At 50.3% G+C, this 27,117-nt stretch overlaps 1 protein-coding gene across 7 annotated transcripts in view; it reads left to right on the top strand.

The window, feature by feature from the left end:
- AK8 (adenylate kinase 8) overlaps positions 1-27,117 on the top strand; it is a 117,956-nt gene that overhangs the window by 28,559 nt on the left and 62,280 nt on the right. For 6 of the 7 annotated variants that reach the window (XM_031450771.2, XM_064490646.1, XM_064490649.1 and 3 more), the window contains 5 exons: positions 11,351-11,432; positions 11,970-12,041; positions 12,541-12,741; positions 16,720-16,851; positions 23,554-23,643. In XM_031450771.2, the coding sequence (XP_031306631.1) occupies positions 11,351-11,432; positions 11,970-12,041; positions 12,541-12,741; positions 16,720-16,851; positions 23,554-23,643 (577 nt within the window). Of the gene's footprint in view, positions 1-11,350; positions 11,493-11,969; positions 12,042-12,540; positions 12,742-16,719; positions 16,852-23,553; positions 23,644-27,117 lie in introns of those variants that run through there. The other variant, XM_031450779.2, reaches the window with a different exon arrangement.

Raw genomic sequence — 27,117 nt, 5'->3', positions numbered from 1 at the left:
AGGCAGGAAGCCCCTGCAGGCTGAGCTGGGCCGTTGGCAGCGACCTTTTGTGTGACCGAGGCAGGAATCGGTGTGCTGGGGGCCCCCCGGCGGTTTGTACCCTCCTCCGTCATGCTCTGTGTTGTTGCACCTCTTCTTTCTGTTTCCCAGACCACGAGGCTCGAGCCGCCTCCTGCTCTGAGTGGAAGCCACCCCGACTACCCCAGACTCTGAGCTGCTGCGTCCGCTGCCCCAGTCTGTGTCCAGGGTGCTGAGTTCTAAACACATCTCAGCCCCAGCTGAGATCGAGAAGTCTTCCCAATGCCCCCACCAAAAGCAAATGAGTGGAATAACGGAGTCTGTCCACGGGGGCACGTGGTTAGTTAAGTGGGAATGTGAGCAGGCCCTTTATTGGGTTAAGAGATACCCCTCACCCTGTGGTTGTGGTACAGATCGGGAAGAGTGAAAACGAAGACCAGAGCCAAGCCCCCCGCAGATGCTGGAGAGTGAGTGGGTCCATGGAGACAGATACAAGTAACGGTTCGCCTGCGTTAGCACACGCGGTGTGCCGGGCACGGCCACGCTCCGAGGCGTCTTCCGGTGGGATCCGCACGATTGTCCTCAGAGGTTTTCAACAACCAAGACTCGAGGGCACCTACGGTGCGCCAGGGACTGTTCGAGGTCACGTTAGGACAAAACAGAACAAAGGAAACAGAGTGCCGCTTTCTGGTGGTACAGGTAGGCGTTGGTGATTCTCCCATTTCACTGGAGAGGAAGCGGCAGGCCGGAAACCCACTGCTGATCCAGAGGAAGGATCCCTGTGTTCCTTGAGAGAAGACCGGCTCTTCCAGGAGCCCAGTGAGTCCCAGTGATCTCCCCCCCTGAGCCAAAGAATGACATCAAAAGCAGAACTTTGACCACACCCCCAGGTTACAGTCAGGGAGGGGTCCCCGACGCACACAGAGGAGGGTCCCTCCACCAACCAGTTAGCAGGGTGGCAGGAGTGTGTTTCCTTTACTGCACATAAAACTCAGTTGTACTTGGCGTTCACGGGTTAATTTCTTTCCCATCTCACTGAACATCATGGAGACTTCCCGGTACTTCACGGTGAAGGAGGCGATGTTGGCGCCTAGTTTTGATGGTGGAACCAAAAGTTTAAAACTTCCTTGGCAGGTTTCTAGAGCCATTTTTGTTTTTTCCGGTTTGGTCAGAGATTTATGCCTCCCTGCCCCTGGCGTGAGTCTGTGTTTTATGGTGGGAAGCCAGCGGGGCGGAGGAGCCCGGTCCTGGTCTACAGAACCAGCAGCTGTTTGTTTTATTTCTCCTGGCGGCATCACTGGGCTGGCATTAATTATCCAGCTCTCATTCTCCGACGGTGGGAACACAGGATTTTCTTGCCGTTGTTCTGACACTCACGGGTTTGTAGATGTCACTTGCATCCTCAGAGGAGCGCAGTTTTATTGATCAACAGTTCTGCTGAGGCCCAGGGCTGTGTGTTCCTCTAATACAAATGCAGTCAGGATGGCCGGGTGTCAGAGGGAGGTCTGAACTCCACTCGGAAAACTTACGGCGTGATCACGGCAAGGCAGGGGCTCTGAGGGCCGGGCGGGCGCGGGGTGGAGCCTGGTGGGCACATCCATGGAGGCCCCTCATTTGTGCGTGGACCCTGCCGTGCGATGTGGGCCTTGTTAATGGCGTGTGTGGCCAGCTCTCCGCGCACTGAGCAGCGACATCCCAGGCGCCCCGGTGTGGGCGGCGGGTGCCTGGGTTGCCTCTTACGATCCCTCTCACCGCAGGTGGGGAGGAAAAACACAGGGCAGAGCCCGATGTCCGAGCAGCTGTCAGTGGTCTTTGGAGCAGCTGGGAGTGTCGGAGAGGCCTGGTGGTGTTGGAGGCAGGTTTGGGCTCAGAACCGCCAACCATGTCGCCCTGGGCAGGTTGTGCTTGAATTCAAAGGCTGGAGCAGAGGCCTGCCTCCCGAGGGCTGCAGATGCCCCCCAGGAGGACGGGACAGAGGGGCATCCTCGTTCCCCCAACCCCAAGCTCTTGGTGTTGATTTCTGAGCTCGCCGTCCACTGTGAAGAGCTGGGGTGTGTGCGCCAGAGGCTGGAAGCAGGGGCTGCGGTTTCCCAGCGCCTGCGGGTGGCCGGCCCTCGGGCTGCCTGCCACCACAGCTGACCCTGAGCGCCAGGAAGTCCAGGCGTGCTCTGCATTGTCCCTGCTTTGCAGATGCGCAGATTGTGCACAGCTGGTTAGCGGGGGTCCAGGGGTGGTGGCTGTTGTTATTACCAGTGTGCCTTTTATTTACTGGGACTGTGTGGAATTCACTGGCATCTAGGTGGGTGAGTTCTTGTTCCTGGAGGATGTGACGCGCCCTCTCACACTCCCCTTCCAACAGCTGGTTAGGCGGCACTTTTCCTGGAGCAGGAGGATGGGGTCTGGTCTCTGGCAGCAGGTAGCCGTGGGCCTGAGTTGAGATGAGCTTTCGGAGGATGTGGAAGGTGGTCCTGGCCTCCTCTGGGCGTTAGAGTGAACGTCCCCAGGGAACTGAGCCCGCAGGAGAAGGCTGCTTGCCGGAGAGGGAGGAATGGGAGTGGGACATATTTTCTGGAGGAAGTAAGTGGCCCAGACACGCCGGGGATGGTCAGACAGAGGGAGGGGATGGAGGGGCAGCTGCTCCTTGGGACGGTGGGGCCCGAGCGTCCCTCCAGAGTATTGCCCGACTCTTGGGGCCTGAAATGGCAGCTCTGGAAAGTCATCCACCTGGGGATTCAGCCTTTCTCCGTCTTACGGAAGTGCAATACCCCTGCGCCGCAGATGGTTTTCTGGCGGGAGAAAGGCCCTGGTGTCTGTGAAGCACCTGCTGTGGGTCAGGCACTGTCTCATCACGCTTGTTAGCAATTCCACGCAGTCGTTGCAGTGATTTTCTCCTGGGTGGGTCTTACCGCCCCATTTTACAGATGAGGATACTGAGGTCAGGAGTTAGGTAATTCAAGACCACCAGGCTACAGGGCTAGAGCCAAAACGTGGACTCAGCCGCAAGTCTGTGTACAGCCAGGGCTTTTCCGGTACCAGGGCCTGGATGGACGGGTGTGGGGGCCCCAGGACAAGGGGAAGAGAGCACCAACTCGAGGGGGAGGCAGGAGTCCTGGGGCTGGCCGCCTTGGTCTCGCGCTGTGCCTGGGTCAGTGGGTTTGGAAGGGAGAGAGAGGGATGAGGTCTAAGCCGCACTGTGACCTCTGTGACTGAGGCTGGGAGCTCTGTGCCGACTTCAGTGCCCCAGCTCGGACTTCAGAATTCCCTGCAAGAAACCGGTGTTGTTGTCGATCAGACCGCAGTAGCTTGTCAGCCTGGCCCCAGTGTCTGCTCCACTGCCTGGTGGGGAGGCCTCCCTCCTTTTCAAGATTTCAGGGAGCTAGAAGAATTTCAGCAGAGAATCAGGCTGCATGATTGACAGTAAATAATGATTTAAAATTTTTTTTTACAGTCTTTTCTTTAACACTTTACTTTTTTTCTTTCATGGGGGTATGTAATTGGATTCATTTATTATTTTTTAACAGAGGCACTGGGGATTGAACCCAGGGCCTTGTGCGCGCCAAGCGTGCGCTCTGCCGCTGAGCTGTCTCCTCCCCCATGGCAAGAAAATTGTGATGTTTTAGATGTGCGGAGACCGTAGAGGCAGGGCGGTCACTCGACCTGGTCGACGCCTGTTTTCCATGCATAATTATTTATAACCTGCTGTTCACTCTTAAAATATCTTTGTTAGACCATAGATGTCTTTGTTACAAGTTACCTGGTCTAGTCCTCTTGACTCACAGGTGATGACCAGGGCCTTGCACAAGTCAGATGGCCAATTAGGAAAGAGTCCTAAGTAGCAGCGTCGGGTAAGCCAGACCTGGGGGTCATTAGTTCCGTGAACCAGTGACTGTTCAGATGCTATTGACTGGACAAGCCCCCAGACTCAGTGCTTCTGAACTTTTCAGTATGAAAGCAGTGCACTGCCCATGGTGGTGGATAAATACACTGGTGAATTAATGAATGGAGGGGTGAGTGATTGAATGAATGGATCCTAGGTCTTGTGGAAATTCTCACCCTACTGCAACAGCATTATTGTTTCCCCACGTGCTGGAGCCAGGTTCGCGGCCCAGGTGGCTCCTGGCTGTGGTTTTGGAGGAGAAAACGCCCCTGGGGAGGCCCCGGGTCGGACACTGGCAAATGGCTGGGCACCTCGGAGCAGATCTGCACCATCCAACACCTTGCTACACTCCCTCATTTTAATCAGAATGTGTTTTTCCCATGTCCTCTTTAATTAGAAAGATTTCCCCAGTTCATATCTAGAATGCTCTTTCCAAGACACTGCCTTTTAAAATGAATTCTTCATGTTAAGTTCTACAGTCTTCAGTGGGATCCCTTCTTGAAAGGAGGTAGAGAAAAAGAACACAGTTCACCTTTTTCAAAATTAAACTGAGAAAACTAGTTAACACTGATTGGGCTATTTTTTTTCTTTGTGAATATCTTTTTTTTTGAATTGAGGTGTGGTTGATTTACAATGTTGTGTTAGTTTCTGGTATTCAGCATAGTGATTCAGTTATACATACATATATATTCTTTTTCAGATTCTTTTTCATTACAGTTTATTATAAGCTATTGAACAGAGCTCCCTGTGCTGTACAGCAGGTCCTTGTTGTTTATCTATTCTGTGTGCAGTAGTTTGTATCTGTTAACTCCCAAATTCCCAACTTATCCCTCCCCCCTCTTCCCTTTGGTAACCGTAAGTTTGTTTTTTACATCTGTGAGTGTCTTTCTGTTTTATAAATAAGTTCATTTTTGTCATTTTTTAAAGATTCCACATATAAGTGATATCATATGATATTTGTCTTTTTCTAAGTGACTGACTTCACTTAGTATGATCATGTCTAGGTCCATCTATGTTGCTGCAAATGGCATTATTTCATTCTTTTTTATGGCTGAGTAATATTCCATCACACACACACACACACACACACACACACACACACACACACACACACACACACACACACACACACACACACCCGTCTTCTTTATTCATTCTCTATTGGTGGACATTAGGTTGCTTCCATGTCTTGGCTGCTGTGAACAGTGATTGGCTTGTTTCTTATTGCCAGGTACTATGCTTGCTTTGCTGTTTGTTTATGATCCTCATTTAATTATCCCGGCAGCTACGGGGTAGATTGTTGTTACTCTCCCCATCTCACAGATGAGGAGAGCAAGGCCCAGAGGGGTGGAGGTGCCTGGTTGAGAGTCACACGGCTGGCAGTGGCACAGGCCAATTCCCAAGTCCTTGCCTTTACCACTGTGATAAACTGCACCCTAATGGACTAATCTTGTTTCTGGAGAGGTGGGTCTATACCACAGACATGATCTAAAATATTTGGAAGGAACAGACCCATTAACTGGCTGCTGTTGTTGGATTATCCACTTCTTGTACTTTCAACCAGAGCCCACTGTGTGCCTGAGAACTAAATGTGATTGTGTGAAGCGAGTTATCTCTGTGGTGGGTTGTCTCGGAGCTGCGTTGGGACTGATCCATTTGGGGACAGAACAGTGTGATTTTCAAACTGTGTCTTCCTCTGCAGGCGGCACCATGGACATTGTATGTGAATTTGACTTTAAAACATTTTTTTAGCTATTTGGGAATGAACAAAAAGCCTCTTAACATTCACATTCATGCTTTACCAAGTCTTAACACCTGGAGATTACTGGCTTTTAACCTGAAGACCTAGGAGTACAGATTTTCCCAGATTCATGTGTTTGCATATAAAACATCATGCACATGTCACTGATTAGCAAGGGCAGAACTGGGCCCTATGGGTTATTTAAAAGAATCACTCCTGCACATTTCAGCCTATCTGAGCGTATGTACCGTTGGGCTGCGCGCAGAAAGTGGCCGGGCAAAGCCTGTTGGGTGGCAGAGCCAGTGTGCGGGGCCAGTTTCCGGGCATCCCAGCTGCATCCTGGACCTTAGCATGGTCGGGAGCGCCAGCAGGTGTTGCCTGTTGTTTGAGATTAAACTTTGAAGCAAGAATTCCTGTTTGTCACCTTTCAGCCGAGTTGAACGTGGAAGGCATCCTAAGGCGATGTGGGGGCTGAGACTGCCGGGCTTTTGTGCCAGCCGAGGGAGCCGGCACCAGGGCAACTTGGTGCTCACGTCCTCGTATTCGTCAGAACAGCCTCGTTGTTCTCCCTGGCTGTCTTTAGACACATTGGTGTCCCGAACGTGATCTTTTATTACGCGTGTCTCTTCTGGCCAAGAAAATCTCTCTCCTTTTTATATATTGGCAAACTGCATAATGTTTCATTAGAAAAAAAGGTTGGGGGCTGGTGGCAGACCTGTGATGCATCTTGTGGTGCTTCACCTGGTTCAGACTTTGAGCTGAGTGAACCTGGTTTATCGAATCCAAACCTTCAGCCTCAGATGGCCTCCTCAGGGCTGTGAGGACAGCGCTCGGCCAGGGGAACGCCTAGGAGGGAGCCTTCTGAGTCTGCGGTTGGAGCAGGGAGCTGGATCAGGGCAGCCTTAGCGGATCCCAGGGGAGCGCCCGCTCTGGTCTTTGGAGGAGAGGGGAGGAGACCAGGGGCACCACATCAAAGAGGCAGAGGGCCCAGAGGGCAAGAGTCTTGCAGTGTGAAGTTGCTGATTGCTCTTTAATAATAGTCAGGAGGGCAGAAAAGGCCAGCGTTCACACAGAGCGGGCGCCCTGCTCCGGGTCGGGCCGCGCTCGGCTGGGCCTCGCCAAGCTCCCTGGGCTGGCTGGCTGCTTTTCTTCCCCTTTTTTTCATCTGTGACATCTGCTCGGTGCTTGTCCCTCCTGTGATACCGTACCCCTCGCAGCTGTGCAGACCTCCAGCTCTGTGCTGGTGCACGGAGTGCCCTGAGCAGACGGCCTTTTTGATGTGTGATAAAACAGAACCGAGCCACGGGGGTATGGTGAGCGGAGGCATCAGAATATCAATTAACCTGCTCGGAACAAAGCTGCAGCTCCAGAGTGGAAGAGACATTTCACTGAAGTGTCAGGAAGATGGATAATGTATTCTAATTAGGGCCTGACTGCTACCCCCGCACTGAGCTGCTCCTGGAAGTCAGGCCCGCGACCCTCACGGCGACCCTCACCAGTGCCCCATCACAGCGGCGCCGGCGTGCTCCTTACTGATTTATGACTTCTGGCTTTGCCAGAATTCGCAGCCGTTAACTTGCTCTCAACCAGACTTGCTGTTTCCTCCTGAAAGTGTGGTCCGTTTTGCAACTGGGCTGCTGCACATAACCTCTACAAATGTGAGCACCTTGGGGAAAACTAAGATCCTTTCTGGGCTTTAAGCCTGGGGCTTCCGTCTCGAGGGTGCTCCAGGACCCGCAGTCCCTGGCGCAGAGGCCGTGGTCACCGTGCCCTTCCTTCCCAGGTGGGCTGGTGCGGGGCTGCCTTCCCTAGACAGCGTGGGGCTGCACTAGTGGGGGGGGGTGTGTGCCCTAAGAGGTCCCTTAGGGACCTCGTTTCTTTGCACCTGGGTGATTGGCCCACCTCCCTAAGTCTGAAAGGGTAGACGTGGAGAGTGGGTGGCCTGGGATTCACAGCCAAGCCCCCCACGTCCTTCTTTAAATTTCACATCCGCACCAGAACGATGCATCAGTGAGGCCAGGCTAATTAGGGAGATGTTCCTCATTTTGCTGCACTTTTCCTGTGTAATTGGAAGGCCCGCTTTCTCCAGCGAGAAGTCGGTGAGAGCTGTTCCCCTGAATAGTTCTAAAAGCTTTGGACCACATACTGATATCAGCTGCAAATTTATGGGCGAGATTATAATGATTGCTCAGTAATGCAATATTAAAAGCGGGAGGTCCTTCTCAGGGCTGAGCGAAGGCGGAGTTCCAGCCTTCCGTCAGCCTCACAAAGTGATTTTGAAACAGAATTACCGGCCCTTGTCCTAGAAGCAGCGATCAGCGGGCCCCTACTCCCTCCCCTCCAAATAAGGGGAAGAATAAAGGGGTCCGAATGCAGCCAAAGTTCAGAACACTGGGGTTCGGCTTCCAGAAGCGTAGGTGGGGGAGCTCTCCGCCGCGGCGCCTCCCGGTTCCTGTGCCGGCGTGCACACCTGTAGGTGTTTGCGCTTTAAGAGCTGCAGCCAGCGTTGGGCTGGCTATAACAAGGACTTGAGGGAGCAAACGGCTGTTAAAAAGATGTCTTTTTGCACTTTTGCTTCATTAGTTCTAGAAACCAGGGGCTCCGTGGCTGCGCGTTCTCCTGCATAATTTAAGAAATTAATGAAAGCATGCCTGATTTTTCCAGTACTCTTTACTCTGTAAATTTGTTTAGTTTTTTTTTTTTTAACTGTCAGTTGAGGCTGTTGGAACCTAAATATTTTAATATGGAAGAAATATGGGCCTCCTGTCCTTTTTTAAAGAAAGATATTTCTTGCCCTCATCCACACGGTGTTCTGTAAATCAGGCGTTACGAGTTATGGGTGACCTGGAGTCTGAGTTCACCCCACCAGTCCATCTTCTGACCTTAAAGCAACCAGGTTCTTATTAGGATGGAGAGGGAGGGGCCTATGGCAAAGTGGAGGGGGGTCCTGTTCTGGGACCCAGCGCCAGAAACCTTGGCTTCAACTTTCGGTTGTCTGACCCCACCCGCCACAACTGCAGAGTGGAGACCTGAGGCACTTTGCAGCTCTATTTCACTCTTCCAGACTCGCTCTGTCTGCATCCTGCTCTCAGGTCGAAAGAATCAGATTCTGTGTGTGCATGTATAATTCTAGACTCACAGGATTTGAAAGAACTTTAGAAATTGTTTAATGTGAACATTGCTGAGGGACATAAAAAAAAAACAACCTAAGCAAACGGGAAGATAATGTGTTGACTTGATATTGTAAAAATGTCCATTCTTCATAAATTAAACTGTATATTTAATGTCATTCCAAATCCTAGTAGAACTGATATTTTGAAACTTGACAAGATAGTTTCCTGCCTACTTGGAAGAACAAGTTTTTGAAAAAAGAAAAAGGAGGATCATATCCTATTAGATAGAGCAATAAACTATAAAACCACAATAAAATGTGAGGATGATATGAGAGCCTACAGGCAGAAAGATGCTGGAGCCATCATCATGTCAGCATTTAGACTGAGATAAAAAAAAAAGGAAAGTGACGTTCAGAGGGGAGAGGATAGGCTGTTTCATAGATGGCACGGGGACGGTTGGAGGGCCACAAAGAAACAGGTTAGATCAAGACTCCCTTTATTCCTCAAAATAAACCGTGGCTTTAGTAAATATTTAAATGTAAAGAGTAAAACTGTAAGAGATCACAGTTTAAATGCAAGTAAATATCTATCAATCAGCTTCTGCAGTGGCAAGGGCCTTTTTACACATCCATACGACGCCAGAATCCAAAGAGGAAAGCACTGACTGATTTGGCCAAAAACTCATGTGTTAGAAACAGTACCATACACAAAATTAAAATGCCAGAGACAAACTGTGGAAAATGCTGGCAACGTTGTTTGCCTCAGAGTGTCTGTGGTAGCTTTTGCCAAAATGGGTTGATGTTTTTAATATGTAAAGAGCGCTTGTAAATAAATAAGAGGGTAAAACAAAAAATAAATAAATTAATTAAAAAGTTAAAAAAGGTGAGAAACAGGTGACAGTAAAAAAAATGGCACAAATGGACATTTTGGAAAAGAAAAAATTCAAATAGCCAATAAACATATGGAAAACCTGCTGAACCTCATTTGTGATCAAAGAAATATAAATTAAAGCAACAATGGTATACTCTACTCTGTAGACAGATCTTCCCCTAGGATTATGCCTGACAGAGATGCAGGGAAACAGGTGATCTGCCATGGGATTCATAAACTGGTGGGCAGGTTTGTAGCCTGATGTGGAGACATAGAACAAAAAGTTATAAGAGAAGGTATCAGCTTTTAGAAATTTATCTTGAGGATATCTTAGGTGCATTAAGATGTATATACAACATTTGTTTAAATAATAGTTCTTTATAATGGAGCAAAACTAAATGAACAACAGTCTGTGATCCGTTAACATTTGACGGGTCAGTTCACGCAATGCCTGGCAGCTCTGAAAGCTCCCGGGAGAAGAGAGCTTTGTGACGTGGGAAGACGGGCATGAGACCTTCTCACTGTGTGAAAAGCACAGGCTGCCCAGCAGTCTGTACAGTGAGAACTTCTGTATCCCCCTCGGGAGAAAAACAGATCTGTGTGGGTGTGAAGCCTGGAAGGAGGTGGACCACAGTGTTAACAGTGGCTGCTTTGAGTCAGTGGTGTTATTAGTGACTAGTCTTATTATGTCCGCTTTTTAGTATTTTCTGCACAGTGTGGAACAATCGTGTATTATTTTCATGGTTGGACTTAAGGAGTTAATAAAAATAATAAATCTTCTAAATCAGTTCCCCAGCTGTGCCAAGAAGGGGCTGGCTGATGCCTGAGGTTAGTTCAGCCCTATAGCAAGTTCACTAAGGAGCAGAAACTTGAACTCAGTCCTCTTAATATTCAAGCTTCTTAAGAACAAGTTTTGGAACTTGCTCTTAAGTGGGAGTTTGGGATTTGCAGATACTAACTACTATATATAAAATAGATAAACAGCAAGGACCTACTGTATAGCATAGGGAACTGTATTCAGTACCTTGTCATAGCTTATAATGAAAAAGGATATGAAAAGGAATATATATATATATATATAAAACTGAATCACTATGCTGTATGCCAGAAACTAACACAACATTGAAAAACAGCTACACTTCAATTAAAAAATAAATTAAAAAACAAGAGTTAACCATTAAAAAAAAAAAGAAAATTGGGCTTTTGTTTTCACCCCAGTGGTTCCTTATCTCTCATATCGAAGACACTCTCTTTAGGAAATAACCCAAAATGTGGAAAGAGCTGCAGCACAGAGACGTTCCTCTTGGTGTTGTTTATGACAGTGGAAACTGTGTGCCGTTGGAACGTTCAGTCATGGGGCATGTTTAAGGAGGACGTGCCCAGTTGATGGAGCGTTGCGTGGCCAGTGAAATCGGTGGCGGTGAAGAGGTGGGCCAATGTGAAAAAACGCCGTGGTAGTTATAACATGCAATGGGGAAAGTCAGGACATAAAATCTGTGTGTTGTGATTATGATAAACATAGGATCCAGAAGGGAACATGACATCCTGTGAGTAGCTGTTAAGTAAGGGTGATGGAGATATCAGAAACATTAATTTTCTGTTATCTTAAAAGTTCCAGTCTTTCTATAAATTTATCTTCTATGAAGAAATAAAATATTATTATTGTATAATAATTCCCCCAAACCTGAAGAAGTAAAAATAGACGAGCATCTTTCCAAATTCTCTGCCTAGGGCTGGATTCTGGACGGCATCCCTGAAACGCGAGAGCAGGCTCTGATGATCCAGACCGTGGGCATCGTCCCCAGACACGTCAGTGAGTGGCCCCCCACCCCGTGGGGCCCATCCCCCAGAGCTGCAGCCCCCAGGTCCACAAGTGAGCACCCTGCTCTGTGTCACCTGCTCCCCAGTGTCCACCCTCAGCCCAGGCACCATCCAAGAGGGATTTGATGGGCCTGTGACCCAGTGGGAAAAAAGAGGACCCAGCAATCGAATTTCCCACTGAGCTAAATGCATTCAGGGCTTGTGCTAAAAAAAATGTGGGGTTTGGCTTTGACCCTGGTGATTCCCTGTTTCAGGAATCAGGTATCTGGGAAACTCTCTTTAGCCAGTAATCCCAAATGTGGTGAAAGTGTTCTGTACCAAGATGCTCATTGTGGTGTCATTTATGACAGGGACGGCGGTCCTCAGGCCAAGTTCAAGTGCGGGCTCCCTCTGTCCAGAGATAATGCGTTTGTGTTCTGGGCCAAGACCTCTCTTTTAAGGGATGATTGGGGATGGGAGGTGGTGGTTGGTTAATGTCCTCGTGCAGCAAAAGCTCCGGAGCTCACCACGCTCCTTTCTCCTCTGCCAGTCGTGCTGAGCGCGCCAGACACGGTCCTGATTGAGAGAAACTTGGGGAAGAGACTTGACCCTCAGACTGGAGGTACGGCTGTCTCCACCCCGACCCTCCCCACCCCGGGGTGGGGGGCAGGTTCCAGAGGTGTTCCTAGGAACAGACCCATACACCCCTTACTGAGCATTTACCCTTAGGCTTTGCTGGTAGGCAGACCCAGATCTGTGGCTCCTGCCCTCTTTCTAGCTGTGGGATGCCGGGCGAGTTCCCCAGCATCTCTGAGACCTGGTTTTCTCATCTGGACTTGAGAATTAAAATACCGAGCCCTGTCTTACAATCCAGTCACTGTGAGGATGAAATGAGGGCCTGCAGGTGGGTGCCTGGCTCAGAGTGAGCGCCAAGGTCACGGCTGTCCTGCCCTGGTGCCGAGGAGCATCATCGTTTCGTTACTGTTCAGAGTGATGTAAGAGCAGACCTGGAGCCAAAGCCTCGTGCTGCACCACTGATCTGGGCGAACCAGCGACCCCGGGACTCGCAAGCTCTGCCTCTGGGATGGTGGGTGACTAACCACGTACCCTTCCCCTTGCAGAGGTTTATCATACCACCTTCGACTGGCCCCCTGAATCTGAAATCCAGAACCGACTGATGGTGCCAGCAGGCATCTCAGAAGGGGAGACCGCGCAGAAGCTGCTGGAGTATCACAGGAACATCACCAGGATCCTCCCCTCGTACCCCAAAATCCTGAAAGTCATCCCTGCTGACCAGCCGTGTGTGGACGTCTTCTCCCAGGGTAAACGCCGACGGGCCCCTCCACCTTCCCGTCCCGGTGACACCTAACCTGGCGGCACTGCCAGAGGCCAGTGTCCAGGGTGTGCCTGGGACCCCGAGAGTCCAGTCGTGGGTGGCCCAGGCTCCCTGCCCAGAAACAAGTGTGGGGTCCCTGGGAACGCCCCATCTAGAGATCCTGGGCTAATAGTCTACCCTCCCGCGTGGTCAGGTGATTTGACAGTGAGGGGGTGGGGCGAGGAGAGGCGAGGGGTGGGGTGGGGGGGACATGGAGCAAGTAGTTTTGCCCTGAGCGTGAGGGCCTGTGATGAAAAAGAACATGAAAAGGAACATGTACGTGTGTGTAACTGAATCCCTACGCTGCACACCAGAAACTAACACAACATTGTAAATCAACTATATTTCAATTAAAAAAAAAAGAAACAACACAGTGAAACTGCAGAACACCAAAAGTAGAGGAAATTTAATAGCAACCAGGTGGCAGGGGGAGGGATAAATTAGAAGTTTGGGATTAACAGATACACACTACTATATATAAAACAGATAAACAACAAGGACCTATTGTATAGCATAGGGAACTATATTCAATATCTTGCAATAACCTATTATGGAAAAGGATCCGAAAAAAATAGATATGTACGTATGTATAACTGAATCATTTTGCTGTACACCTGAAACTAACACAACATTGTAAATCAACTATATTTCAATTAAAAAAAAAAGAAACAACACAGTGAAACTGCAGAACACCAAAAGTAGAGGAAATTTAATAGCAACCAGGTGGCGGGGGGAGGGATAAATTAGAAGTTTGGGATTAACAGATACACACTACTATATATAAAACAGATAAACAACAAGGACCTATTGTATAGCATAGGGAACTATATTCAATATCTTGCAATAACCTATTATGGAAAAGGATCCGAAAAAAATAGATATGTACGTATGTATAACTGAATCATTTTGCTGTACACCTGAAACTAACACAACATTGTAAATCAACTAAACATCAATTAAAATAAATACAGAAATAATTAAAAAAATAAATAAAACAAACAGCCGTACAAACCAAACCCACCACCACCACAAAAAACAAAAAACTGCAACACAACCTGGGTGTCCTGAGTCCACCGAGGACAGGCGCGTGCAGCCCCCTGCCAGCGCTGCGCTGCCATCCAGAACAATGACCAGTGTTGACAGCGCTTCCCGGGAGCTGGCTGAAGCAGCCCTATTTAGGGAGCGGTGGGGTGGGGGGTGTCTAATGAGTCCCGAGACTTTGGAGCCAGGTGACCTGACAAATCCCAGCCCCACCACCCAGCAAGCTGTGCAGTCTGCGGTGACTCTTTTAACCCCTCTGAGCCTCAGTAGTGTCCTCCCTAAAATGGGAACAAAAATCCTTCCCTCCTCACTGACTTGGGTGAGGATTCCGTGAGGTCCCAAAAAGCGTGCATCTACAGCCGTGAGCCCAGTAGCTGCTGCAGAGAAACGGCTCAGCAGACATCAGACATCGCTGTCAGCGTGACTCAACAGCCTGTCCCAAAAGACAAGGAACCTTAGAATGATTCTGCCCCAGAGCAGCTGAATTATCATCTTTTTAAAGTATTGCTGAGCTTCAGCTGTCCCCGCACCTGCTTACCCCTTCTATGCAATGCCGGGTCCCTGACACCATAAACATAGCACCGCAGGCACTTAAGACACTTGACAGTTTGCAGTGTCCTTTTTTAGTATATTCTCTCAGATCTCTTCAAGAAGTTTTGTTTTGGTGGGAGGTGGTCTGAGCTCCCTGGACCAGCCCTCCCACTGGCACCCACCTGCCAGTGGACTCATCTGAGCAACTGTGCTTTACTGAGAGCCAGAGACGGCGCAGCCTGGCCCTCCGAAGGGGTCAGTCAGTGATGGAGGATGTCTGGAGAATGATGCTACTTTAAAGACTGCCAGGCATGCGGATGCCTTATAAATTTCCAGTGATTTTGCATCTCGGAAGGGTCTTTAGTAGCAGACACTGCACTCTAAAGATAAACAACCACAGCATTTATCTTATGCCATGATTCTGAATTTACACATTAATTACTTCCAAATTACTTAATTAAATTTAAAAGTTCAGATGATCGTTCATAAAGAATTCATGCCTGGAATTGTAAATAAAAATGTGAGTGTCTGAATATTAATTATTATTAATTAATAATGCAGAGAGATAAATTGAAAATTGGAATGCCAAATTCTCTCTGTGTTGTTTTTTTAATCTCTGCAGTGCATCCATCAACCACATATTTTTAAAAAGAATAATTAGATGTTGAGACTGTCTGGGGGATCATTACTTCTAATTAACTTAGTTATTTGCTGTAAATTAAGCATCATCTGTGAGCTGGCTGCTTCGCCTGTAGTGTTGGTGCCCTTCAGATGTGCTGGGTCACGGACGGCCTGAGAAGCAAGGCAGCCTTGCTCGAATCTCTTCCTCCGGGTTAGTCTTAGCGGTGGGAAGTGCCCCCATGGCAGCGGGTTTGGGAGAGCTGCCCCAGCCCCGCCAAGTCTCTGTGAAAGGGGGACAAGAAGAACGCATCCCTCGTGGGACTGTGCTCGGATCAGAGCTGTTAAGGCCGGGAGAGGGTCTAGCTTGGTGGTGAATGCCTGCTTGCCGTGACGATGCTGACTGTCACCCTGACCTTGAAGACGGGCGGCTTACCTGTGCATTTAGCTCTAAAAGAGGGGGGTCGTAGTGTCTCTGATGATCCTTCCAATCAAAAAAATCCTACAAGGATTGGCGAGTTCAAAATTTGACCGGTGAACATCTCCCAGTGGGTCTCAATTTTGCCCTCCTACCCCCGGGGGACATTTGGCGACGTCTAGAGGCGTTTGTGGCTGTCACAACTAGGGAGCACGCCACTGGCACCTGATGGTAGAGGCCAGGGAGGTGGCCCAGACGTCAAGAGTGCGAGGCTGGCAAACCCTGCCCCCTGCCACAGGCTGCAGGGTCGCAGGGTTCCTGAAGGCGGCATGTGGGCTCGGCCCCTCATCCTGGGTGAAATCCATTTGCAGGCAGGAAGGTGTCTCAGGGCCACCCTCAGCCGACCTGGCACAGGTTGGTCTGGGTCCCTGGCAGGAGGCGGGCCTGGGGAGGGAAACCGGGTTTTGATGGGAGGTGGGCGGGGAGCTGATCTGCCCTCGGCCTCAGCACGCGGAGTGGCTGCCCTTTAAGGACATCCTCAGCCTGCTCTCACACCCCCTCCTCCACCCTCCGCTCTGGGTGGGAGGTGACCTGGTTTGATGTTCAGTGGCTTTTGGCATCCAGGGCTCCCCACGGCTCAGGCGCCTCACCTCCGTCTCCCCACTTCCTTGCTCATCAGATGCCGGGGGCACCACGGGCCAGGGCCACACGGCCCCACCTGCCTGCTCCCGGGACCTGTTTGATCGCAGCCTCTTTGGAGGCTTGCAACAAAGTTGGTGTCACCGGAGCACGGCTGCCAATTATTCTCCACCAATTCCCGAGTCCTTTAGAAGTCCCCGCGTGCCAGGCCCCCGTGCGGCCTGTGCATTTATCAAAGTTCGTGTCTGACTCTAGGTCAGCCCGGTCCCAGGGCTTCAGGGTGAGGCTCAGCCTGGATACAATTTAATCTTCTCAACCCAATATTCGGAGTGTGTCCCGTGTCCCGGGACCAGCCCCCAACAACACTGCAGCCTTCCTTGGACCAGGAGGGAAGTGTGGACACCGTGCTGTGGGAGAGGAATTCCAGGGCAGGGCTCTGCTCAGAGGGTGGCTTCTGTGCATCATTGCCCCCTCCCGCCTTGGTACCCAGGCCGGAAGGGTAATTCCTCCCCCCGCAGCTTCGCCCTGTGGCTGCTTGGCAGATGCACAGAGGGTTTCCATGAAGCTGTAAAAGACAGAAATAATTCCTTCCGTCACGAGACCCGAGCAGAGGCAGAGTCGGCTGGTTCCCCTTCTTTAGGACCCGGGTTTATTATCCTCACATATTCTCTCTTCCAGCTCTGACCTATGTCCAAAGCATCCATAGATCTAATGCCCCGTTCACCCCGAGGGTGCTGCTGTGCGGGCCCGTGGGCAGCGGGAAGAGTCTGCAGGCCGCCCTCCTGGCCCAGAAGTACGGCCTCGTCAACGGTGAGTGCCCCGGAGCCAGCCTTCCCGGGTTACGGAGCGGGAGGCAGAGGTCAGCATCACCTCTCTTTCTTGCTCTCTGCTCTGAACCATTTCCCATTAATCCAACTTTGCAGGGATAAGGGTTTTTCCTCCCAAAGGTCATTGCCATAAAAACATTAACCGATAAAAACATGTCCACAGCCCAGAGGGCTGGAACGTTTCCTAATCCTCATTTTTCTTGTCCTTTGGAGCAGTGATTTTTCTGTGCTCGGCCCCAGAGGTGCTTCCGTCCTGCCCCTGCAGTCTCGCATAATGGGGACCTGCTGTTTGTTTATTTCCTCCCGCCTCGCGTGGCTCCCCCAACCTGGGTCAGCGTGCTGACAGGCAGACGATTTCTGAACCAGAGGAAGACTTCTCGCTCAGCACCGTTTCAATGAATATTTTACCAGGAGGAGAGAAAATATTGAAATCAGTTCTCCAGATCTTTCCTGGGGTGGTCCCAGGCGGTCGTGGATGCCAGCCTGGCTTCAGGAGGGTAAAGGGTGGAAAGGAGGCTGTAGCAGACACAGTGCTGGACGGAGGCAAAGGCACTGGACCCCTCCCACTTCAAATGCTCCAGGAGTCTAAGTAGCCCTGCTTTATTCACCAAGGGGACGTGAGCCCTGCACCCCACATATGTAAACATGCATCTGTAGCCCCCAAAGTGTGCACACACACCACACAGATACATGTGTATACTCTCACACACACTATATATGTATATGTATATATGTGTATACCATCCCAGAAAGATCAAGTTTTGAATAAAAATGCTTTCAATTACATCTCCTCCAACTTAAAATTCCAAAAGCCACTGAGATTCCTTAGCCAGGAATCAATGACAGAAATCATACCCATAAATTGAAGGCTCAGAGAGCTGAGCAATTATTCTGATTAGTATGAAAAAAGTAGTAACGGTCGTATTAGTGTTTTAGTAAAAATACTAAAGAGTAGGATTCTGATTTGACAAATATGGAAAAATAGACTGGGCCCTTTAGGGAAAAAAAGGCTTTTACTTGTGTCAGTGGTTTTATTTTAATGGCGTTATTCAGATGATTCCTCCTCCGTCTGAGTTCACCTCTTAAGAGTACTGTAAGGCTGCCTTTCCAGCCATGGGGAAGGACGACCCCTTTGTTAAGAACGAGCAGCAGCCTGCTTGCAGCTGCACCCGCGTGCTTGTGTAAGCGCCTGCACTTACTGCTCTGTGAAGACACGCGCGGAGCTGTAGTGGGCAGCCCCTCAACGGCAGAGGGAGGGCCTGACACCACGACAGCAGTACCTTCACATGGCGCCCAGCTTAATGCAACTCACTGTCACTCTGCTGGCTTTTGTTTATGCGGACGCTCTCATTCAAGGAAAGTATTTTTTAATCTATACTGTTTTCAGCACGCCCATCATAAAGAAATGAAATCACCTGCCTAGATTTTTTTCCAAAAATGAAAATAAGAAGAGCTCATCGTGGTTTTTGCTTTGGAGCAGAAGGGCCATTCTGGGGCTCTTTGCAATAATTGAGCATTTGGAGAGTAACCTAGAAAGTTCACATTTCTCAGAGATGTTCTTGATAAATACAAGGCATTGTGAGATTTCCGTAAACCTATTTAGGGACCTGTGGTTGGCAGAGGCAAGCACTGAGCTTGAGGTCTCTTGGCAGAGGCCTGACTGCACCCAAGGCTCCGGGAACCGCCTGCCCCATCCCACCCCCTCAGCCCCCGGCCATCCTCTGACTTGGTTCTAATCTCCGCGTTTATGAACCTCTCAGTCATCGGAAAACATCTCCAAACAACCTAGCATTCACTCCAACGCGGATCTCGTGTTATAAACAGGCACATCTTTTTGAAGATGAAGGTCACTCTTGATTAACATATTCGCTGTGCACATCTTTCGGTCCCGTGATTTCACACCTAGGATTTTATTCTGCTGAAACACCCAAATACTCGGCGAAAGATGCGAAGACTGTGTAATGAACAATAAAAGACAATCCCAGTTCTGTTCATAAGAGGGTTAAGTAAGCGATGGGCAGCTATTAGAAAGAAACCTGTAAAGTGCCTGGATGTCCGTGATGTGTTGTTACACGAGGGTGGGGTGGAAAGCAAGTCGCTCAGCAGTGTTCAGGGGATGGTCTCGTTTTTGTTCAAAAATATGTTAGCCTGTGCTCAGAAAAAGTCTGAAGGACCATCCATACAGCAAGCCGGTTATCTCCATAGAGCTATGTGTTATCAATTCTGATTCTTTTTTCCTACATCGAGCATGAATTTTCTAACCAGAAACAACCATGAAAAATTCTGTTAAAATACAACTGATATTAGTCATTGAGTGCCTGCTGCACACAGTGCACTGTATTTGGTACACAGATGGGGACAATGTAGGGAGAATGAGAGGAACTTCAGGACAGAGGTGGGTCCTGCTGGGCTGGGGGAGGGGAAGGAGTGAGCCGAGGCGGGGCTGGCCCTGGCAGAGTCCCAGGTCTTCTGTGTCTGCAGCCTTCGTACTTGGACCCTCTCGGAAGTCTTTCTTCACGAGAGGTAGTAGAGTGAGGTGGCCATGTGCGAGGGTTCTAAACCATCCTTTCCTGATAAAAGCACTTACTGTTACACAGTTTTCTCAACTCTTCTTTAGCTGCATCTCACAAAATTTTAATACATTGTGTTTTATTATTCAGTTGAAAATATTTTCTAATCTCCTTTGCGGTTTCTTTTCTGACCCGTGTATTATTTAGAAATATATTGCTTGGTTTCCAAATATTTGGGAATTTTCCAGATTGTTGTTGTTGTTGAATTCCCTTGGGGTCAGAGAACACACCCTGTGTGATTTAAGTCTTTTGAAATTGATTGATCCCTTTTTATGGCCCAGCATTTGCTCTGTGTTGGCAAACTCTGCGTACGCTTGGAAACAGTACATATTCTGGTATTGCTGGATATCGTGCTCTAAGAACGCCAGTCAGGATGAAATGCTTGATGGTGGTGTTCATGGCTTCTTTGTCCTTAACGCCTTCTCGCTACTTATTATTTCAGCATCTGAGAGAGGTGCATTGAACTCTCCGACTCTGACTGTGAGTTTGCCCATTTCTCTGCCAGTCTTTGCTCCATGCAATCTGAGGCTGTGATACTGTGTGCGTGTACACTGAGCACTGGCATCGCTTCTTGACGGAATCATCCTGTTCTCATGAGGCCATGCTCCTCCGCCTCTCAGTAATACTCAGTTTCTTGACGTCTGCTTTGTCTGATAAGTGTCCTCTGTCCTTTTTCTTTTAAACTGTCTGCCTTATTTTCTAAACATGTGCCTTATAGTGACACCTAATTGGGTCCTGCTTTAAAAAAAATTCAGTCTGACATTTTCTGCCTTCTGGTTGAAGTGTTTAGTCCATTTCCATTTAAAGAGATTTTATATATAGTTGGTTTCAAGTCTGCCGTCCTGGTTTTCTGTCTTCTGTTTGTGTAACCTGTTCTTTGTTCTCCTGCCAACTTTTGGATGGATCAAATACTTTTTAGCAGTCCATTTTATTTCCTCTGCTGCCTGCTTAGCTGTATCTCTTTGCTTGTTTGTCTGTGGTTGCTCTAGGGGTTAGATGTCATCCCTCACTTACCATGCTCTGCCGTGAGCTGGCGTGCCACCTCCTCTGTGTGACACACGGGCCTGCCAGCCTGGGTTTCCCTTTCCCTCCTCGCTCTGGCCCTTTGTGCTGCTGTTTTGTCACACCTTCTACTTCTACATCTGTTGTAAACCCTACAACACATTGTAATTATTTTTGCTTTAAACAGTCTTTTTTGTTTTTTTTTTTTTTGAAGTCAAGCAGTGGGAGAAAAGGGCTTTTATACAGACTCAGTGTCAACACTTCTCACTCCTTTGTTTAGATCCAGGTTTCCATCTGATACCATCTTCTTTCAGCCGAAAGAATCTCCCTTAACATTGCTCGTAGTGCAAGTCTGCTGGCGAAATGCAGCTTTCATCTGTCTGAAAATGTCTTTATTTCACCTTCATTCTTGAAGGATGTTTTTGCTGCATATAGAAATCTGTGTTGACAGGCTTTTTTTCCCCTCTCAGCACTTTAAAGATGTCATCCCATTGTATTATGACTTGCATTGCTTCTGATGAGAACTCAGATTATTTTTCTCTTTGTTCCCTTATATATAAAGCGTCTTACCCCCACCCCTAGCTGCTTTTAAGATTTTCTCTCCCTCTTTAGTTTTCAGAAATTTAACTATGATGTACCAAGGTGTGGTTTACTTTGTGTTTTGCTTGGGTATCAGAGAGTCTTGGACCTGTGGGTTGATATTTTAAATCAGGTTTTGAAATTCTCCTCCCATTATTTTCTCAATATTCTCTCTCTCTCTCCCTCCCTTTCTCTCCCCTTTCTGGAATTCCAATTACATGTATGTTAAACTGTTTGCTGCTGTCTTCCAGGTCCCTAAGGCTTTCTTCTTCTTCCAGTCCCTCCCACCTTCTCTTGGCTTCAGTCTGGGTATTTTTTATTGCCTGTTTTCATCTCTTCAGATTTGCTGATTACAGCCCATCCAGTGATGTTTTCCATTTGAGATATTGTATTTTCCAGTTCTGGAAATTTCATCTGGTTCTTTTTTTTTTTTTATAGTTATCATTTCTCTGCTGAGATTCCCATCTTTTCATTCATTTCAATTATCTTTTCTTTTAAAGTTTAAACATTCACAACAGCCATTTTGTAGTTCTTATGTGCAACTTCTGAGATCTATGTGACCTCTTGATCTGATTCTGTGGCCTGCTTTCTCTCCTTGCAGGGGGTCACAGTTTCCTGGTGTGTTTTATTTTGTTTTGTTTTGTATTTTGCATGTCAAGTAGTTTTTTTTTTATTATGTGCTATACATTGTGGTTCTCACATTCTTGAGAGTCTGGATCGTGTGATCCTGCTTTGAGAATATTGCATTAAAAAGAATGGAGTTCTCACAGGCGGTTAATTTGCTGGAGGATCAACATAATCCTATTGAGGCTTATTTTTGGTCTGTGTTGAGGTGGGATTAGTGCTTCCTCTAAGGCTTGTGTATCCCTGCACCTACAGGGTGGCCTTTCTCGGGTCTCAGCTGAACGTCTGGGGTTCAGCAAGGTCTCTGACTCCAGCTGTCAGAGTGCCAGCACCTCCCTGCACAATGTGGGTCTCTACTCGGTTCGCAGCTTCCCAGGAGCTTTTCTCTGCCAGGCCGTGCGGGGTCTCTCCCTACATGTGCCCAGCGCTGCACTGACCGGAGACGCTAGTGCGCCCTTGTGCAGATTCCCGAAACTCCTCCTCTGCACCCTGCCTTCCGCCCATTATCCTGTCGCACAAAGTCCAGCTGTCTCAGGGCCCCAAACTCCAGGCCTTGTTTTCTGCTGCTCTGGTTGGGTTCCCCTCCGCCCGTGCTGTGCTTTGTGAAGTGCCCATAGGCAGAAACCCAAGGTGAGTGCGATTCCCTTCTCTGAAGGATCACAGCCCTGTGCCATCTGCTATCAAGTGCCTGAAAAAGAGCTGCTTCATGGATTTTGTTTAGTTTTACGGCTTCTCATGACAGATGGTAAACAGGATACCTGTTCCTCCTTCCTGGCCAGAACTAGAGGCTAAGCATACGTCTGATGTCACATAGACCTGGCTTTGCATCCAGCTCTGCTGCTTGCTGGCTCTGGGACCTAGAACAGCTTGGGTGCTTGGTCCCTCTTTGGCTCTCAGTTTCCTCGTCTAGAAAGCAGCAGGTCGTTGTGAGGACTGAGTAACACAGCGTGCTTAGCACAGTGCTCGGCATGTAGAAAGGGCCCGGCTTCCGTCAGCCTTTGTTATTACTTACGTCCCCCTTGGCGGGTGCGGCTGCCGGGCGCTTTGGATGTGGCCACTACCATCACACAGGGAATGAAACAGGTCACTGTGGAGGAATGCATCTCTGGCAGTGGTCGCTATCTTCAACATTCACTTCATCCAGCTAATTTTAGGATCACCTTTGGTTTCTTTAATATAGGAACTAAAGGCCTTAGCTTTAAAGTTAAGAAAGGCAAGGCTGTGCAATGAATAACTCCGGAAAACGTGGCTGGACCCTTCCAGCTTTGGCTATTAAAGGTTTTCATAGCCAAGGAAAGGGCAGCTGGGTTTATTCATTGCACACCTGTTTGCTGACGCCCCCATGTGTTGGCCCCGGCTGGGGTCTAGGGACATAGTGGTTCTCGTGATAGGAAGACGCCTGTGGTCCTTTTGTTATAGGAGCTGGTCCTGTCTGTGGTCCCATCCTCCCCTGGGAAACAGCATGGGTTCCCACCCCCCACCCCGTGCGTAATAGCAGTGTGAACACCAGCACACCCGTGGCATGTCATGTGGGTCCACGCGGTTCTCCACCTTGACATGCATGCTCCATGCCCGCCAGGGCTGCGCTCAGCAGGCCTAGGTGTGGCCGAGGCCCTGCGGGGCCTTCTCTGGTGGTGACATCCTGTCACCGTCCATCTTTAATATATTCTTTGCCAAACGCATTCTTTTTCATTCCACATCTTCCTCCTCGGATACTTTTTTCTTTCCAATTCCTCTTTGATACTTACTTTCACTTGGACACACACCCACACTCAGAGAAAAACCCTTTTATATTTTTTTTGGTGGCCTTTCCCCCCCCCAACAGGCAGCACTGCGGGGTTCTTTTATTTTTCTCATTATTCTTTCTGTTTAAAATTTAACGGGTGTCTTTCTGTTCCTCTCTCCTCCAGTCTGCTGTGGACAACTGCTCAAAGAGGCTGTGGCAGACAAGTCGAAATACTGCGAGATGATCCTGCCCTTTTTCGAAAAGGAGACAGCAGGTAGGCAGGCTTCTCGGACCCACCACCGCCCTCCCGGCTCTGGAGAGAAACTGCTCCGTGTGAGGCTTGCTGGGCACCTGGGGGCTCAAACTGGGGAAACAACCGGGAAATGGAAATGGGGCCTTTCCCCCAGGTCGAGGCTCTGTTTTTGCTCCCTGGTCAGTCCTGTTGGCGTCCGAGGGTGTCCCGAGTGAGGGCAGTCCGTGGATGCGACGTGTTTCACCAGTGGTGTGGGATGTTTCCGTGACTCGAGAAGGCTTGCTTTCCGTAACTGTAAAATCAAGAGCCAGAGAGGCCCCAGGGCTGCCCCCATCTTTCATCGTTTGGTGTACGAACAGACTGTGGGCAAATGTTCCGATTTAATCAGCAGTCAGAAGCCGGAAGGTTCAGACAGCTTTGCAGAGATGAGGACGGACCAGCTGTTGGTCCTCAGGGGAGGTTATCTTCCCAGAGCCCCTCTGTGACCTCCGCTCTGAAAGCATTCCCCGGACCCCACCCCTGGGGGCACCACAGAATTTGAGATCATTCTGTTTGGTTTCCTGAGTCCACAAATAAGCCACGGAGAGGTGACCGAGCTTCCGAAGGCCACGGAGCCAGTTCACCCCAGGCTGGGCTCCTGCCTGGGGCAGGCGCCTCCGCACACTCACCCACGTCTCCCACTTGGGCGAAGTGCTGTGGCTCCTCCGGGCAGTCAGCACAAGCCTGTTATCAAGTCTGATATGAACAGGTACTTGCTGTGAAGAGAGCCGACCAGAAAGAAGCTGCCATCGCAAAGGATAATGTGGTGACGGGGGGGGGCACATCTGGGTGGAGGTGCGTGGCCTCCTCCTGCCGTTTTCTGGACGGAGCGAGTTGATGAGGAAGCACGGGACAGGCTGCTTGCTCCCACTGGCTCAGAGAGCCCCCTGGGGAGGGCGCTGTTCTAGTCTCCGGGGTGAAGTTCAAGGGAGGCGGAGTTGGGTCCGCCAGACACCGTGGCCTGTGTAGTGAGACCCAGTGGTCCCAGCGAGCGTCTGCTCCCTCCTGAGTCACAGGGGCGGGAAGAGGACGGGATGGGAGCAGGAGCCCTGGGCGAGGAGCTTTGCTGCCCCCCTGCCTGGTTCAGATGCCAGCGCTGCCCCCACCGGCCACGTGGCCCAGGCTTCTTGGAGGTGAGGTGCGGGCAGGAAGCCCAGGTTGCAAGGTCCAGGATGCGTGTGCCCGGCGCGTGGGAGCCACACTGTTACGGAGAGTGAGAGTGCAAGCCGCAGGGACCAGGCCTGACGCCAACGCAAGCACAGTCGCCCCCCCAGCAATGCCCGCTCCCCCTTTACCGGGTGGGGTGCTGGTGCTCACCAGCACCGTAGAGCACATTTCTGGACTGAATGAGTGAATACGATCACGAGTTAACGGGTTTACGTCACTTTAAATGTGCGGCGCAGTATTCCAGCCGCACGGACTGGATGGTAATTTGTTTGGTTCTCCACGAGAGAGCGCTTCATGGCTCAGAAGGAAGGACAACGGCCAAGCAGCTGAGGCAGTGTCGACGGTGCGTCAATCTGCGGCGAGGGCGCGCAGGCTTGGACGCTTCTTGCGGCTTCTCTGTACTTTTGAATTTTTTTCAAAACAAAAAGTTACAAACAACTAAATATTTAGGTGGTTTCCAAATCTGCGCGCCTTCCGTGGTACTAGAACGCACCCCCCGTACCTCCTCAGGTTCGCAGACAGCCCGATCATCTTAGGGCGCGTGGGGGCCTGCCAGCGGTGTGCCTCGCTGCACGGAGCTGAGGGGCACCCTGCCACCCGCGCCCGGGCCGCTCAGGCCTCCGCGGCGTCGCCGCCTCTGGGTGCTGTGCGGCTCTTCGCCGCCAGGACCGGCTTCATGGTGTGAAACGACACAGACGTGCTGTCTTTAAGTCCTGGAGGTTGGAAGGCCTAAAACAGCCACATTGGCAGGACTGCACGTCTCCCTGAGAGGTTCTCTGGGGAGAGTCTGTTTCCTTGCCTCTTCCAGCTGCCAGAGGCCCTTTCCTCCATCTTCAAAGCCAGCAGCGTCTGTGAACCTCTCTCCCTCTGACCGCTAAGAATAAGCAAGGAGTCTGCTCACCGGTGGCCGAGAGGCAGAGCTGTTTCTCTGTGTGTGGTTTTTGTCGTTTATTTTTGGTGTCAGCAGTGGAGACTGCGTGCACAGTTCCCAGTTTTCTATGACGTGAGCGGGACTGCAGTAGCTTTCATCTTCACTGCTTTGTGCTAAATGTTTTCCTCCTCGGCCTTCTGTTTACCTGGACTACGTAGCACAATCCTCCTGCACTTCCTACAAAATTAAAGACGCAAAACAGCAACAGCCAATATCATATCTTCCTAACAGAAGCAATAAAGTCTGTCATTTCACTACTCCTGACCTCGCAGGGATGACAAAGGATGCGTTTACATCCATCACCGCTAACAAGGTCTCCTTAGTGGGCGGTGGTGATGCTGAGAAACCAGCGCGCTCGGCTGGCAGAGGGCGAGTGGGGGACCCACCCACCCGGATTGAGGGGAGGGTCGGACTGAACATGGGAACCTCCGGTGACCACAGCTGGAAGCTTCTTGAGCCCAGCATTGCTGGCGTCTGGGGTTTGGGGTGGGAATCAGCCACCTCACAACCCTGTGCTCTGAATCCATTAGGAGACAGACCCAGAGTCTGCTGGGAGCGCTGGATAGAGAATGTGGCAGGGATCTGAGGGCTCGGGCCCCCGAGTCCAGGCCCCGGGATAGGCCAGCCGGGATGCAGAGGTGGCACCTGACAACAAACGGCCACACCCTGCGGGCGGGGATGGGGAGCCCAGCCCAGGCCTCCCCAGGAGGGGCCCGGCTGAGTGGAGGTGGAGGTGGAAAGGGGGTCCCTCCTCCACACTGAGGACGAGGGCCAGCCAGCTGTGGGGGCAGCCAGAGGCACGGGGCCAGTCGGATGAGTGACTCTCGTCTCTGGGCAAGGGTGAGGCAGGGGCAGAGGGAACTCATCCTCCCAGCACTGCCTGGATCAGGAGGTCCTCCCGAGTACTCGAGAGCAGCCGGCTCGTCCTGAACGCTTTCTGCCCGTGGACAGAACTCCTGGGAGGGAGAGACACAGTGCTACCACCCCGCCGCCTGCTGGGCCACTGAGGCGCCTCCGGTCTCCCTCCTCGGAGCCCTGGGCAGACACCTCTGCCGAGTGCCAGCGGCCTCCTGGGAGCCCCCGGTCTTTGTTTTCACACGTGAGACCCAGGAGGTTCCAGAAGCCCTGCAAGGTCCAGGGAGCGCAGAGACAGGGGCAGAGATGCCTGTAAGGGTGCAGAGGTCTCCTCCCTGGGGCAGAGCGCCAGCACCGTGGAGCTGGCAGATGCCGCCGCCGGAGCGTCCTGCCGTGTAGAAGCCCACCCTCAGCGCCGCCCCCTCCAAGCCAGGCAGTCGGTGCCCTTCTGGGGGCCGGATCTCTTCTGCTGGGGACTCTGCCCCATGCTCCTGGCCACACCT

This window comes from Camelus dromedarius, chromosome 10, assembly GCF_036321535.1.
Source record: "Camelus dromedarius isolate mCamDro1 chromosome 10, mCamDro1.pat, whole genome shotgun sequence".
In the NCBI taxonomy this organism is placed as follows: Eukaryota; Metazoa; Chordata; class Mammalia; order Artiodactyla; family Camelidae; genus Camelus; species Camelus dromedarius.
Note: the sequence above shows the minus strand (reverse complement) of the source record. Positions and strands in the feature narration are given on the sequence as shown.